General features: G+C 41.9%; 1 protein-coding gene across 2 annotated transcripts in view; it reads right to left on the bottom strand.

The window, feature by feature from the left end:
* Positions 1-1,276: 1,276 nt before the first annotated feature.
* Positions 1,277-17,211, bottom strand: part of CNIH3 (cornichon family AMPA receptor auxiliary protein 3) — a 106,522-nt gene continuing 90,587 nt past the window's right edge. For both annotated transcript variants that reach the window (XM_006133411.4, XM_025189812.2), the window contains exons 4-6: positions 11,623-11,735; positions 4,842-4,985; positions 1,277-2,677 (exon numbers count right to left, since the gene is read on the bottom strand). In XM_006133411.4, coding sequence (XP_006133473.1) covers positions 2,650-2,677; positions 4,842-4,985; positions 11,623-11,735 — 285 coding nt within the window. In that variant the 3' untranslated portion in view covers positions 1,277-2,649. The remainder of the gene's footprint in view (positions 2,678-4,841; positions 4,986-11,622; positions 11,736-17,211) is intronic.

The raw sequence follows: 17,211 nt of genomic DNA, 5'->3' as shown, positions 1-17,211 counted from the left end.
CTTAAGGTATTTTGACTTAAGCTACGCCATTGACTTAGCTGAAGTTGCGTAGCTTGATTTGACTTTAACCCTGCTGTGTAGACATACCCTAAGTGGGCCACCTTCATCACCAGAGTGAGTGCAATGGGAGGGAAGCCAGTATTCAGTTATTTACCTTTCCATGCAGCTGGGCAGAGAGGGTAAGCAGAGGTAAAGGTGGCCAGAGAGTAGTCAGAGTTTATGCCCTGCCCCCCCATGATGAGACAGCAAAAGGCTGGCCCAGATTAATGCCCTCTTGAAGCAAAGAAGCAGCAGGAACCAGATTGTGATTCTGAATCACAGTTGCTTCCTAATCAGGCCTGCTGCACATTCCCCTTACTCGGATTTGATTCCAGGCTATCAAAGGTATTGACCAGGGCTCACAGCAAGTCAATTGCAGAGTTAAGGACAGAACACAGCTCTCTTGTCTCTTGCTCCACTCATGATTGCCCTCTTCAAGTAAAGCTGGCAAATACAGACATAAGAAAAGATAATAAGTTTTGCAAAACATTTTTTTTGTTCTTTACCCTTTATGAGACAGCCCCCAGCTCTGGTTACATTGGTTCTGATGTTAGGTCACCCAGTCACAATACAAAGGAATTCAGATTAAGTTTCTGGACTGTTTACAGTAACAAGACATAAAACAAAGTTATTTTACTTTAAAAACAAAACAATCTCTTCTACTTACTGTACCATTTGATAAACTCTATGGGTTCAAAATCACCCTGACAAGAAAATCACGAAGATCTAGTATACATTTGAAGAGGTAAGAATATCACCTGCCACTATTTCAGCATCACTAGTTAATAAATGGGGATGGTTTGCTGCCATGTGGTTCTTGCTTCTTTGGAGGCTGATCCTAAAGATGCTGTGAGCCTGAGGGATCTTTCCTCAAATCCCACTGACCTCACACCTTCCACCTTAAAACTCTTATGCTTATGGCTACAAGCAGGGTGGCGCAAGGCTGATGTAACCAGTCCTATGCCACTCAATTTCCCCTGCTATTAAGGAAAACCTCAGCTAGCTACTTAAGCCAGCTTTAAGTATGCTTTGCATTTCTGGAACAGTTCAAAGCAAATTTAGTGAAGGACAGACCCTGGTCCCATAGTCAAACAATTCACCCTTTGACTTCAGTGAAAGTTTTGCACCTTGAGTAAAGACAAATGGCCTATCCTGCAACCCTGCTAAAGTTAAGGGGACTCCTTGTGAGAGTAAGGGTTAGGTGTGAGTAAAGCCAACAGGATTTGGCCAAATACTATTTGTGCCAATTAATTTTCTTTATTGCAACATACTCTTTGGAATTGTGCAGTTAGAATATATCTGTATTATATTGCAGTTTGCATTTAAGAAGTACAAGACTGGACTTCTCAATGAGATGAGAAATTAAATTACTGTTTACATTACTTTTTGTTTTTTAATACAGTAGTCAGTGTATAAAACACTTTCCAGAAGCCCAGCACCTTACTCATAGGTTGTAAAGTTACCTTTATATTATATTCAACATATATAGGTGGATTGTGTGCACGCACACATATATTTAGTTATTCATAAGCATACACAGTCCATCTATATCAACCTGTATTCTAAGATTAAGTAAAAAATCTTTGCATTAAATAATTTTTAAAAGTATTGACAATTTTTCACAACACTTGTCCAATATGTGGGAAACCAAGCATTAAATAGCCCATTAATTTCAGATTAAACTGGACAACACACATGAAATAGCATGACAAAATTACAGACTAAAATAACCTGGTCTTTTACAGGTACAATATTTTGCATACAACATTCTGGTGTGTAGAATATTCATGTTACACCATTCCATAATATTGTAATTTTCAACAATTTTTCCCCAGTAAGAGGAATACTATGCTAATGAATGGTTGACAGAATTAGGTCATAACTTAATGCATTTTTAGATAAAACTGTACCATAAACTGTAGCATCACAGAAGGACTATAAAAATATATACCACTGGCTATTCAACCACAGGCACAGGATTTTTGAAATGATTGCACTGCTGGTGCAAGTTATTAATTTCTTTGTCACAGGTGGAAAAAAGTATTAAAATCACTTAATTGGCAGATACAATAAGTCTTTTTCCTTAGAGTCACATGAACACCCATGGATAACGGACATCAATCCCACCTTGATTCTGACCAAAGTTCATGCTCAGAAAGCGGTATATTTAACATGTGTCTGAGCAGCATCCTTAGCCACCATTCTGAGGATGATGATTCTCCCCCTTCACTGCTTCAGTACAAAACAGTCGAGACACTTTGTTCCTTGTGAACTAGCAGTTTGCGATGAACCAGATTCACTAAGCAGCATCTCCCATCATAGTTCTTTGACTTTGCCTCCATGTGTGATAATTTTTTTGCCTGTTTAAAGCCATAGATCAAGGTATACAGAGAAACAGAAGATAAACATTGTTTACTCAGCCTAGTCTCCATGGTACTCCAGATCCACAGTTGGTCATTATTCTGACTGTATCTCTTTCATACACTGTATTAGTGCTTGGGTTCAAAGCTTTCTTCTCCTTTCTATTCTTTTCATCAAGCATCACTGTAGGCTGACTTGTCACTGCTCACCATCCTTTGTTGTTCCCAGTCCTTAATGATGATTTTTGAGTTAAGAGCTCACTAAAGTGTAGATCATGCTGAACGAAAAAGAGAAAGACAACATGAAAGGGTCCTTTTGAAGTATGCAGAGAGCACTTTGATTTTTATAATCTTTACCCTCCATTCCCAATATCTGACTCTAATGGCCTACATCTTCTTTTGCTGCTAGACTGCCTCACATTCCTTCCACCTTTCTATAGCAACTGAATTATGGCGGATTCAAGATTAGTATCAGAAAGTTCTTGAGATGCTATGAATTCATTAACTAGTTTCCATCATCCCACAAGCTGTATATAAGTTTAATAATGTATATTCTGATGTCTGAGTCTGTAAAGTTAAGAAAACAAAACTACTCTACTAGCTGAAACAAAACTTTGTAGCACTTTAAAGACTAACAAGATGGTTTATTAGGTGATGAGCTTTCATGGGCTGGACCCACTTCATCAGATCAAATAGTGGAAGAAAATTGTCACAACCATATATACCAAAGGATACAATTAAAAAAATGAACACATATGAAAAGGACAAATCACATTTCAGAACAGAAGGGGAATGGGGGGGGAGGTAAATGTCTGTGAGCTAATGATATTAGAGGTGATAATTAGGGAAGCTATTTTTGTAATGGGTAAGATAATTAGAGTCTTTATTCAAACTTAGGTATAAAGTGAGTTAGAAGATCAAGAACACATATTCCTGCGCATCCAGAAATATAATTTATGCTACCATGTGCCGAAAGTGTCTGTCAGCTACGTACATTGGACAAACGTCTCAGACACTTCACCAAAGGATCAATGCCCACAAAACAGATATTAGACAGGATCACAAAGAAAAAACAGTTTCTTGCCATTTCAACCAGAAAGGACATTATCTCAACGACTTGATTACCTGCATCCTGCTTCAAAGGTCTTTTAAGACTACACTTGAAAGAGAATCCTCTGAACTGTCATTCATGCTTAAATTCGACACTTTACACCTAAGTTTGAATAAAGACTCTAATTATCTTATCCATTACAAAGATAGCTTCCCCAATTATCACCTCTAATATCATTAGCTCACAGACATTTACCTCCCCCCCCCCCATCGCCCTTCTGTTCTGAAATTTGATTTGTCCTTTTCATATGTGTTCATTTTTTAAATTGTATCCTTTGGTATATATGGTTGTGACAATTTTCTTCCACTATTTGATCTGAGGAAGTGGGTCTGGCCCACAAAAGATCATCACCTAATAAACCATCTTGTTAGTCTTTAAAGTGCTACATAGTCCTGTTTTTTGTTTCAGCTACACCAGATGAACATGGATATATTTCTATCACTACTCTACTAGCGTATTTGTTTTTGGAAATTTCTGCCAGCCAGTCCCTGAAGAGAAAACAGAGTTTCTTAAGAGAAAAAATCTTCATGCAATGAAATATCTATCTATATATTTTTAAAATGTGCATCTATCCATTTGTCCGTCCATCTCTGCCCTTAGAAAATGTGACAGTGTAGAGGGGGACTTATGGGGTGAAGCTTTCTATAGACCAGGAGTCTTTCCCTTTATTTACAGAGACTTTTGGCTGAGACCTTGTATGGTTAGCAGTAGAACTATCTGTAAAATGCAAGGTAAGCTGGCTCAGGATAGGCCACAGGGCAGCAGTAACTGCTGCAAACCACAACATGCATGCTAACTGGTCAGCTGCTCTAGTGAATGGGCATTAATTTCAGATTAATGAGCTGCAAGTAGACCCTCTTTCTAGTGATCTTTTGAGTGTTAGGTAAAAATCAACTTATACACCACAGGGCAGATTTGACCCTAATATTGTATATTATTAACAACTGAGGTAACTCATTTGCTATGATACCAATATAAAGTAACACCCATCTAAAGAGACTATCCAAAAGATAAAAGAATAAAAATTTCCTAACAGAGGTAGCTCTTTAACTCAAGGCTGAATGAAATTGTCTTGGAAATTTTGGGGATGCATTGGAACCCCCTTCAGGAAAGCATTTAAGTACATGCTTAACTTTAAGCCCTATCATCTCAATGGGTTTTAAACACATGCCTAAGTGCTGTTCTGAACAGATGTTGTCCTGATTCATGGATTAAAATGGTTACTCAAGGCAATGGGAATGAGGCCTGTTCTTGTTGCTCCGTAGCACAAGCTTAATGTTTACATGAAAAACAGCTCTATGCCACTTCTATATGGGAATGGTCACGCTTACCAATAAAGATAGTAGAAGAAGGAAAGGAGATAAAAAGCTAGTTTACACCATGCTTCTTTCTGACAGTAACTGAGGGTGTCCGCATTCATGACTGCAGGTGGATCATATGCGAGCTCTGAACTATCTGCTGGGCAATGGAAATACCTGAAAGAGCAAGAGAAAACATCTGGAGTGACACTAATATTTTAGATCAATTTTTTACATATCGCAGGTCCTTGTACTCCAGATCATCAGCCAGAACCTAGAAAAAAACCCATCACTTTCCATGACATCAGAATGCACTGTTAAGTTCAGTATTGAGATCTTAGATCTTCCTTTGAAACTTATGACATGGGCATATGTAGCAATTAATTCTTGTGGACTTCCTATGTCCTATTAACTTTAGAACAATACATTCCATCCTCTTTATGTGACTTGCTCTCCAATACGAATATGTTATGAGTGGCAGTATTGTCTGGTGCAATGTTTTTCCAATTGCATGCATCAGGAGATTATTGTGCACCCACAGTCTCTTGGGTAGTGGTTGGGAGGGATGGAGTAGCGCAGGGGTGGCCAACCCGTGGCTCTTGAGCCGCATGTGGCTCTTTGCTCAAGGAAATGCGGCTTTTGCTAGCTCTGAGCTGCGTGCCCGGACTGCTCATGGCCGGCCACTCTGCGCACGCGCCCCACAGCCTGGAGGGAGAAGAGCATGGTGGCAGCGGCAGTGAGACCCTGGCAAGTGAGCCCCAGGCCTTAGGTTAAAACGGAGGGAGGGTTGGGGGGGACAAAGGGGGATTGGGTTAGATGGGGGGGGTGCCTGGCTCTGAGGGAGTGGAGGGAACTGAAGCACCTTAAACTCAAAGTCTTTGTGGATACAGAATAAGGCAGCCAATGCAAATGTCATTTAAATTCCAGGGCAAAAAAAGAATCAGCATGTACCTGGTTCACACTGGCTACGTCTACACAGGCCCCTTTTTCGGAAGGGGCATGCTAATTTTGAAAGTGGGAATAGGAAAATCCGCGGGGGATTTAAATATCCCCGCGGATTTAAATAAACATGTCCGCCGCTTTTTTTCCGGCTTGGGGAAAAGCCGGATAAAAAGCATCTAGACTGGCCCGATCCTCTGGAATAAAGCCCTATTCCGGAGGATCTCTTATTCCTTATTCAAAAAGCGGCGGACATGTTTATTTAAATCCGCGGGGGATATTTAAATCCCCCGCGGATTTCCCTATTCCCACATTCAAAATTAGCATGCCCCTTCCGAAAAAGGGGCCAGTGTAGATGTAGCCACTGTGTTTCTTTAAAGAAAATTCAAAGGCTATTGTTTGCCAGGCTGAAGCAATTATTCTGAGATATGAGTCTCTCCCTTATCGTTTTTGAACCTCTCATATTTGCAGTCTGGGACAGACCTGAATTTTTAGAACTATAAAAAAGCCATAATCTTCATAAGTAAAAAAAATGAGGAAACCATACCAGAGATCAATAAGCTGGAGTGAATCAGGCACTTCAAAATGTGCTAATTTACTTCTCAGTTCATTTTAATTTTAAAAAATTCACAGGACTTAGTTGGACAGTAGTGTTAAATATAAAATACATGGTGGAGATACTTTTTTTAGTGTGAAAATATTACTGTATTTTTAAAAGGGTTTTTTTTTATTTGATGTTTGTTTCTTGTTAAGTCCTCTGAAGATCTATGGACTGGCTGTGAATTTTTTAAGCAACTAGAGACTTTTTTATTGTTTTTGTCCGAAATGTCCTGTAATGTTATTTTTATCACTACATTTTGTGTACTATATCTAGCTATCTATCTAGATACATAAAAATATGTAATACGTGGCTCTTTGCACTCTATCCATAGCTATTTTGGCTCTTTGTCTCTAACGGGTTGGCCACCCCTGGAGTAGCGACTCCTCCCCTCGGGCTGTCAGCAGGGGCTGGACCCTGTCCCTCTCTGGAACCACAAATGCAGTAGTAGCAGGCAGCCAGTGTGAGTTTATCACTTTCCTGGGAGGCAATAAGTCTCAGGTTTCTGCCCTGGGATGGTGGGCAGTGGGATCCATCCTCTGGCTGCATGGTTTCAGGCTCTAGTAGCAGGGCCATGGGCTCCAGCCCCAGTCCTGCAGGAGTGGATGCTTCCCCTGTGCCTACCACCCCATACTTATTTTGTTCCTGGTCCCCACATTGTCCAATCAGCAGCTGCAAAGTTCTGATTGCAGGGCTTTAGCTGCAAGCTCACCACTACCCCCTCTCTCCTGGCACCCCACTGCCAGCCCTGGCCCCTCACCCATGGTCTGCACTGCATCTGAGCCCCACTACCTTGCTCAGCCCCATATCCATCCCCTCATCTCTCCATACCCCACCTCCCCATCCAGGCCTTGGTTTGTGCTCCTTAGCTTGCCACGGCTGAATAACTCTGTTGTAAAAAGTGATGTTTATTTTGATTAATATAATTTTTGCTGCATCCCAGCTAGTGAGCAAGTTTGTTGCTATGAAAAAATGATATTAACATACATAAAATATCATTTCTCACAGAAGGACTTCCTAACTAGCAAATCTAAAAAAACACAAAAAACAAACAAAAAAACCCCGAAACAACAAAAAGGATAAGAACATGCAAAGTACCTTTTATGTTTATATTCTCTTTAGGTCCACAAAGAATAGAGACAACGGTATGTTATTTTTATTACTGAGTCTGCAAAAAACTCTACATAAATAAATTACAATGATTTTGACGTGTGTGTGTGTGTGTGTGTGTGTGTGTATTTTCATTTGTTTTTCCTAAAATTAATTAAATATTTAGGAAAAATTGTCAGAGCAGCCACCAGTAAGAGTTGGTGGCTGCACTCTTAGGGTGTGTCTAGACTACATGCCTCCGTCGATGGAGGCATGTAGATTAGCCAGATCGGAAGAGGGAAATGAAGCCGCGATTAAAATAATCGCGGCTTCATTTAAATTTAAATGGCTGCCCCGATCTGCCGATCAGCTGTTTGTCGGCAGATCGGGGCAGTCTGGACGCGATGCACCGACAAAGAAGCCTTTCTTGATCGACACAGGTAAACCTGGTTTCACGAGGCATACCTGTGTCGATCAAGAAAGGCTTCTTTGTCGGCGCATCGTGTCCAGACTGCCCCGATCTGCCGACAAACAGCTGATCGGCAGATCGGGGCAGCCATTTAAATTTAAATGAAGCCGCGATTATTTTAATCGCGGCTTCATTTCCCTCTTCCGATCTGGCTAATCTACATGCCTCCGTCGACGGAGGCATGTAGTCTAGACACACCCTTAGGGTATGTCTAGACTGCATCCCTCTGTCAGCAGAGAGATGCAGATTAGGCAGGTCGACATTGCAAATGAGGCATGGATTTAAATATCCCGTGCCTAATTTGCATAAAAATGTCCACCGCGTTTTGCGGACTCAGCACTTTATCGACAAAAAGCGGCAGTCTAGAGGGGAATCTGTCGAGATAGAAAGTCTTTTCCGACAGATCCCTTATGCCTCCTGCAAGGAGGTTCACAGGATCTGTTAAAAAAGGCTTTCTTTCTCAACAGATCCCCCTTTAGCCTGCCGCTTTTTGCTGACAAAGTGCTGAGTCGGCAAAACGCGGCAGACATTTTTATGCAAATTAGGCACAGATATTTAAGTTCCTGCCTCTTTTGCAATTGCGACCTGCCTAATCTGCATCCCTCTGCTGACAGAAGGATGCAGTCTAGACTACATAGCAAAGTTATTTTGAAATAACAGCTATTATTTCGAAATAACTTTCCTAATGTCTACAGAAACCAACTGCTATTTCGAAATTAAATCGAAATTAAATAGTGGAGGGCTTATTTCAAAATTGGTAAACCTCATTCCACGAGGAATAGCGCCAATTTTGAAATTGCTATTTTGAGATAGGGGGCCTCCAGTCCTTCCTAGGGTGCCCTGCTGGCCATCCTGGCCACAAGGTAACATCTGACCTGATGCCCTGCCAGAACCAGTTCCGGCTGGCCTTAAATGGGATTCAGCATCCAATCAGAGTGGATGCCCTATTTCAAAATAGCAAAAAGTTATTTCAAAATGCATTTTGTGTCTAGACGTGTTATTTTGAAATAAGATATTTCGAAATAACGCTGTAGTGTAGACATACCCTTAGGTCACTAAAAATTAGTTAAAAAACAACAAATAGTCTGGTACCTGATCAATTCTAGTTAAATGCTCTGAAATCCTTAGATGAAGTAGATTATTAATGTTAAAATATAGATAAATAATTATTATATAGATATTGATGAGCTCAGAAATTGATTATATTTATGTGTTTATCTAAAAACCAATCCACCCACCCTTTTAAATGATGCAAAACTCATACATAGAAGTCTGCTGAACCAGATGTTTAACTTCTCAATAAGTCCTCTCTCCCTCCTTCCCTTCTAGCATTTGTCACACTCACTCATCTTTATTTAGACTGTACATTCTTCATAAGGGACCACAGGTGAAATTCCGGCTCCATTGACTTCATTGGGCTTATGTTTTCCTATGTTTATGTACTGGATGAGCATAATGGGACCTGATCCTTACTGTAGGCTTAATATATAAGTAATAGCACACATGCACATCTCTGAAGTTCTACTGCACTTCCCCTCAAACATGGCTGTAAACATTCGCCATCCACAAACACTTTAGCCTTGCACATTAAATATATTTTTTGCACTTGTCAGACACCTGTTTTTGTGACACTTCAGTGTTCCTCACTGTGAAAACGGTGTTAGAAATACTATTAGCTTTCATGTAGTTAGACCTCACTTCAGAGAAAGCACATTCACAACTACAAGCTTTCTGAGAATTAGATTGTCACTGTAAGCTCAGGAGGAATAATACACTGCGCCACTCCACTCATCATTACTACTGAGCTTTTGTAGAAAATACCACAAGAGAGCTACCGCTCTTTAGCTCCAAGCCAAGATACTCCTAATTATCTTCTTCATCATAACATTGCTTTGCGCACTACTACACTGCGGTGGGTCTCTGCTACATTCTGTAGCCTTACAGACATAAAGAGACCCTGACAAGATAAAAATCATGTATGTCTTTTAAAAATTGTATGGAATGTAGTCCTAGTGAAAGGTGCCATACTGACTGCAATGGAAATTGAAGTCTCTTAGTTATTTTCAGGATAGCTGGAGGGCTGATTCTTTGCTAGGATGCACTGTGGACTTGGCTACCAGAGAGCTGGCTGCAGTTCCCTGATCATTACATTGTCTGGCTTTAGCATAAATTACAGCTGCTGAAGATAAGCTTTACTTGAAGTAACTGACTCTTAATGTTGCTCAGTGACCTTACCCATGGAAGATCAGGCATAGAGCAGCTCCACTCCATCATGTCTGACTCCTGGGCTATGTCTACACAGCGGGGCTATTTCGGGATACCGGAAGTATCCCGAAATAGCAATTCTGCATATTTAAATGAGACCATTATTTCAAAATATATTTCAAAATAATGGGTGTGCTATTTCGGTGTCCCTGTAACTCTTGTCCCAAGAGGGTTAAGGGACTTGTCGGAATAGCACTTTATTTCAAGGTAAGGGTGATGTGTAGTCTCACTCCTGAAATGCTCCCTCCTTCCCACTGTGATGAAGTGGAGGAGGCTGCCTCTACCAGCTCTACACCAACAGAAAGTGCACCCGAAGACACCTAGAGCCAGAATCCAGCCACTGTGCAAAGCTAAAACAGCTCAAAATGTAGATCAAAGAATCTGGCCTATTGTACAGATAGTGGAAGAGGAAACACCCCTCAGATGCTGCCCATCAATGATCCAGAACCCTGACAGAAGAATTAAAAGGGTAGTTCTATCTCTATGCCCATTCAATACCTCTAGATGGCAATCCTGATTTTAAAGAGCTTGCTTTGTGTCTATACGGTGCCTAGTGTCAGATTCACTTTCAGATTCTCATCGGTTTCATTTCCAAATTCTCATACCTTGTTAGCCAGCTAACTTAATTAAGATTTCAAAAACTATATTCCTTTTTGCCCTCTAAAGTGCCAGAATATTTGTTTTAATATTCAGGTTTGTAGAAACTTTTATATCCATTCCATCCTCTTCACTGGAACCTGAATGCCTCATGTTTTCTTCTTTCTCTAGACTGACTGTTAGGCTATGTCTACACTACAAGATTTTTGTGCAAAAATGGCCATTTTTGTGCAAAAACCGGCAGAGCATGCACATCTCAAGTACGTTTTTGTGCAAAAAAAATACAGTAAATTGACAGGACAGAAGGCTGTTGCCGGTAGAGTTATTCTTCTCCCCATGAGGAATAACTCCTTTTTGCACTACAGCTCTTGCACAAAATACAGGTGTGTACCTTCCGCAGGGGGTTTCTTCCACAAAAAGAGCCTATCAGAAAATGTACAGGTGCACTGATGGCGATTCTGTTACTGGCAATCAGAGCTTTCTTGTGCAAGAGCGTCCATGAAGTGTGGACAATCTCATGTGCAAAAACACATAGCTTTTGCGATCCGCTTTTGAGGTGTGGTCGTGTTTTTGCACAAGTAGTTTTTACGGAAGATCTCTTCCATAAAAAGTTTCTTGCGCAAAAACCCTGCAGTGTAGACAAAGCCTTAAAGTATGAGGTCCTTTCAAGCTTAAAAGTATGAAACCACGGCAGAACTGAGTTTCATCTTCCAATGCAACTATTGGTACAGAAAGGGAGACTGGAGAAAGAAATCCATCTTTTCTATTACTGCTGTGTTCTCATTATCTGGTGCCATATGAATGCATGTTGATTGGGCAAATGAGACAGTAGTTTGGTACACAGAAGACAGCCTTACCTCCAAAAGTGATAGAAAACCAGAGGAACATTCAGCCCCAGGGTTAGCCATTGCTGAGCACACAAGAACATGATGCAGAAAAGGCTATGGATAGAATACTCAGGCAGCACTAGCTAAAGGGAAAAAAGGCAGAAAAGAACAGGTGTATCAGAAAAGCACCTGTGTGATATTTATAGTTTAAAACAGCTTTACAGGAAATCAAACACATCTACAAATCTGACCATGGAAAAACCGAAAGGAAAAACAAGGAGGAGCTCTGTGGCACCATAAAGACTAGCAAATTAATTGGGTCAAATTATGTGGCTGAAGTTTCACTTTTGTTTGGAATTTTGAGTGCTTTTGAAAAAAACAGAAGAGAGTTTTCAACTCTTTTGATTTTCTATGCACATTATAATAGGATTAAATCATTTGGGGTATGTCTACACTACAAAATAAATTTGAACTAACAGACATTAGTTCGAATTAACTTTGATAGGTGCTACACAGGCAAACCGCTAGTTCGAACTTAATTCGAACTAGCGGAGCGCTTAATTCGAACTAGGTAAACCTCATTCTACGAGGACTAATGCCTAGTTCGAATTAAGTAGTTCGAATTAAGGGCTGTGTAGCCACTTAATTCGAACTAGTGGGAGGCTAGCCCTCCCCCGCTTTCCCTGGTGGCCACTCTGGGCACCACCAGGGAAACTTGTCTGCCCCCCTCCTGGCCCCAGAGCCCTTAAAGGGGCACGGTGTGGCTATGGTGCCCGTGCCAGGTGCAAGCCTGCCAGCACCCAGCCAGCAGACCCTGCACCTGACACGGCACGAGCCAGCCACCCGCTGCCACCCAGCCCTCCACCTCTTCCCGGGACCAGGCTGGCGGCTCCCAGGAGCCTGCCCGGGGCCGCAAGAGGCGGGCGCCCGCCTGTTCTAGTGCGGACATCGTGGACCTCATCCACGACCTCCGCACTAGGCACAGGAAAGTGGCCGTCTAGGGCAGGAGAGCTGCCAGCCTGGCCACCTAGGAGCAGGTGTGCATGAAAATCAAGGTGGTCCAGTGAGACCCCCAACCCTCGGCCCTGAGCTGAGAACGGCCATACTGGGTCAGACCAAAGGTCCATCTAGCCCAGTAGCCTGTCTGCCAACAGCGGCCAACACCAGCTACCCCGGAGGGGATGGACTGAAGACAATGACCAAGCCATTTGTCTCGTGCCATCCATCTCCAGCCTTCCAAAACAGAAGCCAGGGACACCATTTCTATCCCCTGGTTAATAGCACTCCATGGACCCAGCCACCATGAATTTATCTAACTTCTCTTTAAACTCTGTTCTAGTTCTAGCCTTCACAGCCTCCTGCAGCAAGGAGTTCCACAGGTTGACTATTTGCTTTGTGAAGAACTTTCTCTTATTAGTTTGAAGCCTGCTACCCATTCATTTTAATTGGTGTCCTCTAGTCCTTCTATTATGGGAACTAATGAAGAACTTTTCTTTATGCACCCTCTCCACACCACTCGTGCTTTTACAGACCTCTATCATATCCCCCCTCAGTCTCCTCTTTTCTAAGCTGAAACGACCCAGTCTCTTTAGCCTCTCTTCATATGGGACCTGTTCCAAACCTCTGATCATTTTAGTTGCCCTCCCCTCTCCCACCCTCTCTCTTCCCCTCTCCCACCTCCTTTTCCCAGTCTCCCAGAGTTTTGTTCAATAAAGAGAGTTTCTATTTTTGAACACACATGTCCTTTATTTTGTACATCAGGAAGGGGGGCTAGGGAAGGGTAAGTGGAAGGAGGTGAGGGAGGAATGGAGTAGAGCATCTGATGGGGAGGACTGGGGTGGCTCTGCGGGCTCCTCAGGGTGGAAGCTCTCCTGCAGCCCCCCGATTGACGCCCCCCCACCCTGGATGGCAGCCTGCGGCAAGTGCAGCCGGGCTGATGGCCGAGTGTTGTGATGTGCCGAGTGTGGGCACTCAGGGGACTCCAAGACAGGACTGCTTTGCAAGTGGGGAACCCCTGAGAACTGTCTGTCCGGGATGGGGGTCGGGTCCCTTTAAGCACAGCTCTCAGCTAGCCTGAGACAGCAGCTCCACGCTTTAAGTCTTAATCTGATGCCCTGCTGGCACTGCTTCCGGCCATCCTTAACCTCGGTTCAGGGTCCACTCAACGTGGACATGCTAGTTCGAATTAGTAAAATGCTAATTCAAACTAGTTTTTAGGTCTAGATGCACTATTTCGAATTAGCTTAGTTCAAATAACTAATTCGAATTAAGTTAGTTCGAATTAGTGCTGTAGTGTAGACATACCCTAGGATACTCGTGCACATATTAGAGAGCAGATTCTTGTGAGACGAGAACCTTGAAAATTATCTCCTAACAACATGGCTCCAAGTGCCAGTGCTCTTTGGAACAAGGTTCCCTCTAAGCTGCACAGTAGCACAACCCTGCAGCTGTTTAATGAGCCCCACCCAACGGCTCAGGGCTGCCATGAAGCTTAGAAAGAACCTTACTTTGGACCCAAGAAGTGGGTCATTTCTCATGAGACACAACCTGAGTGGACATTAGAAATGCTCCTGCCATCCATACTGGTGGAATTGAATAACAGCAACAGGAAAATCAAATGGTAAGAAATGCTACTGTAGCCAAGACCATAGAGTCATGCCATTATTTTTACTGCTTTCCCCCCTTCTCAGCTGGTCTTTTTCTCTCATTTTCTCAGGTGCTCTTTTTTACAGCCATACAAATTTGTCAACAGCAATCATTTCTCACCAGACCAAAAACTTTGTAGTCATCTTGGCTTCATCTTGCAGTGTCATAGAGCCACCTCAGTTAAGGTCAGGCTGCACCACAAAAAGGCATTTTGAGTTTTGTTGGTACTAGTTCAGTACAATCTATCAACTGCCACAGAGACTCTTCTTTTTAGCTATATCACTGTATAATAAGGGATCCTTACCTTTTTTTTAAAAATCTTAGAGGGTGTGTCTAGACTACATGGCTCCGTCGACAGAGCCATGTAGATTAGGCAGGACAGCAAAGGGAAATGAAGCTGCAATTTAAATAATCGCTGCTTCATTTAAATCAAAATGGCTGCCGGGCTGTGCCGATCAGCTGATTGTCGGCACAGCGCGGCAGTCTAGACGGGGATCTGCCAACCCCAGAACCTTTCGTCGGCAGATCCTTTATGCCTCGTGAAACGAGGCTTACAGGATCTGCTGACAAAGGGTTTTGTGGCTGGCAGATCCCCATCTAGACTGCGGCGCTGTGCCGAAAATCAGCTGATCGGCACAGCCCAGCAGCCATTTTGATTTAAATGAAGCAGCATTTATTTAAATCGCAGCTTCATTTCCCTTTTTTGTGTAAACTAATCTACATGGCTCTGTCAACGGAGCCATGTAGTTTAGACATACCCTTACTGTCACAGTCACAAAAATCTTATTTATCTTTGGTTCTTCTGCCATAAGATATAACACATTTGGGCTATGTCTACACAGCAGAATTATTTCAGAATAACTGCTGTTACTCTGAAATAACATACTCCATGTCTACACACAAGCAATTATTTCAATGCACTATCAAAATAATGTCGAGCTGAAGGACTTCTTCCACTGACTCTTGTAACCCTCATTTTACAAGGAGTAAGGAAAGTTGGAGGAAGAGTGCTCTTTCTTGGGCTTCTTGCTGCGCAAAAAGCAGAAATAAACTATTTTGACTTAAGCTACACAACTGACATAGCTCAAGTTGCATAGCTTATTTTGGCTTTAGCTCTGCTGTGTAGATGTGCTCTTAGAGATATCTGGTGCCAGTAGCTTCAATTATAGTACCCTCAAAGCTCTCTATCCCGGGCAGATGACAAATCATGGCACAACTATACAGTTTGATTCCAGACTCGGGTTATTTATCATTTCTTCTTTTTTTCCTCCCTCTAGAATTTGATATATAGTTTAGCTGTAACCCTTCCACCAAGGAGAATTTATCACTGTCACAAATTGTAGATAAAAAGTATGTAACGGAGGACATATAGCTGTCTAAACACTCCAGCTTTTAAAGTGGGTGACTTAAGAATCTATTCCTATACACCTATTCCTAATAAATTTGGGGGAGGGGGAGGGGTTAGTCTTATTAAGTGGTCCACTATCAGTAAAATGTACATAACTGGTAGATCTGGATGGAAACTGACCACACGAGCATAAGGCAGGGCCAGGGTTTGGCCACTGGATATCAAAGTCCTCTTTTTATCTAGAGATCAGGATTGCCAGGGCTAGAACAGGGTAAATTCCCCATCATCACTTCTTAGAGAATGTGTCTGTGAAGAACGTGGGAGATATCTGTATTATTTGAATTATTATTATGGGTACCTCTGTATAGTTAATTGTTCTTTGCTCCCCAGTTCCAAAAGGTTAACTCTACGTCAGAAGCCCACCCACAGCAAGGCACATAATGGCTGTAGATAACCCACTGAGTAATACATAAATACAGCAGGTATGAATTCCTTTGAAGTTTGACGTTCACGGTGCTCTAATCCAGTGATTCTCAACCAGAGTACGAGTACCCTCAGGGGTACTTGAGAGATGTCTGGGGGGTATGTCAACACAACTGAAATTTGGAGAAAACTGAATTTTTGTTTCAAGTTTTACAGTGCTTTATTATTTTTGTAACTTTTTATATTCAAAAATTTCATCACCCACCCAGCTACAATTAAGTTGTTTAAACAAATGTGTTGTAATGGTAGGAAAAAAAATTGTGTGTCTGAAAACTGTAGGTACTGGGAGTACTTATATTATATAAGAGATACTTATAATTTTTTAAAAAAAGGGATACTTAATAAAAAAAGGTTGAGAAACACTGCTCTAATCAATAGGCTGGTTGGTGTCCCTAGTAGGGGGATAGGAAGGGAAGAGGGAGAACATTGCTACCTGAGGCTATGTCTAGAGTGTAGATCTTTTCCGGGATTCCAGAGGTATCCTGGAAAAGCTATGCCTCATCCAAGGAATGCGTCCACTTTTTCAGAAGAATTTGCAAAAAAGTGGATGCGTTGTTTCGCCATCCCTGTAATCCTCATTCTACAAGGAAGAAGGTATGTGCCTTAAGAGGAGGTTTTTCCGAAATTTGGCACCATGTAGATGGGCCAAATTTTGGAAAAGCCTCTCTTGAAAGAAAAACAGAAAAAAACACGCATGTTGCAATTTGGTATCTTTTTTTGACTTCTCTTTGCAATGTAGACCTAGCCTGAGACTGCAGAGTTTTGGATAAGTTAGACATGCCTAACCTTTAGGTAAAACAAAGGCATGTACGCTGCTTGTTGTTTTAACCTTTTCTCTAAATGCTACATTCTTTTTGATGTATATCAATAATATTTTGTTTTAAAGAAGCTGATCTGAGTCATTGGATCACATACTGGTCACAGCTCCCTTAGGAGATCCATGGAAGTGTGCAAACAGTCAGGCCTGCAGCCTAATCATGTTAGGTACACAGTCTGCTATAGCCTGGAGAACCAGTGTACAACTGAGTCAGGCGATTCTGTCCCAAGAGGAGTGAAGGTGCATTGATAGGGTGCCCAGAGGGAAATGGAAAAATAGGTCAAAGGTACAGATGGTGCTGAACCATAACAGTGATTCAGCACTA

The sequence above is a fragment of the Pelodiscus sinensis genome, chromosome 3 (genome assembly GCF_049634645.1).
Source record: "Pelodiscus sinensis isolate JC-2024 chromosome 3, ASM4963464v1, whole genome shotgun sequence".
Lineage (NCBI taxonomy): Eukaryota > Metazoa > Chordata > Testudines > Trionychidae > Pelodiscus > Pelodiscus sinensis.
This window is presented reverse-complemented; position numbering and strand designations above follow the sequence as displayed.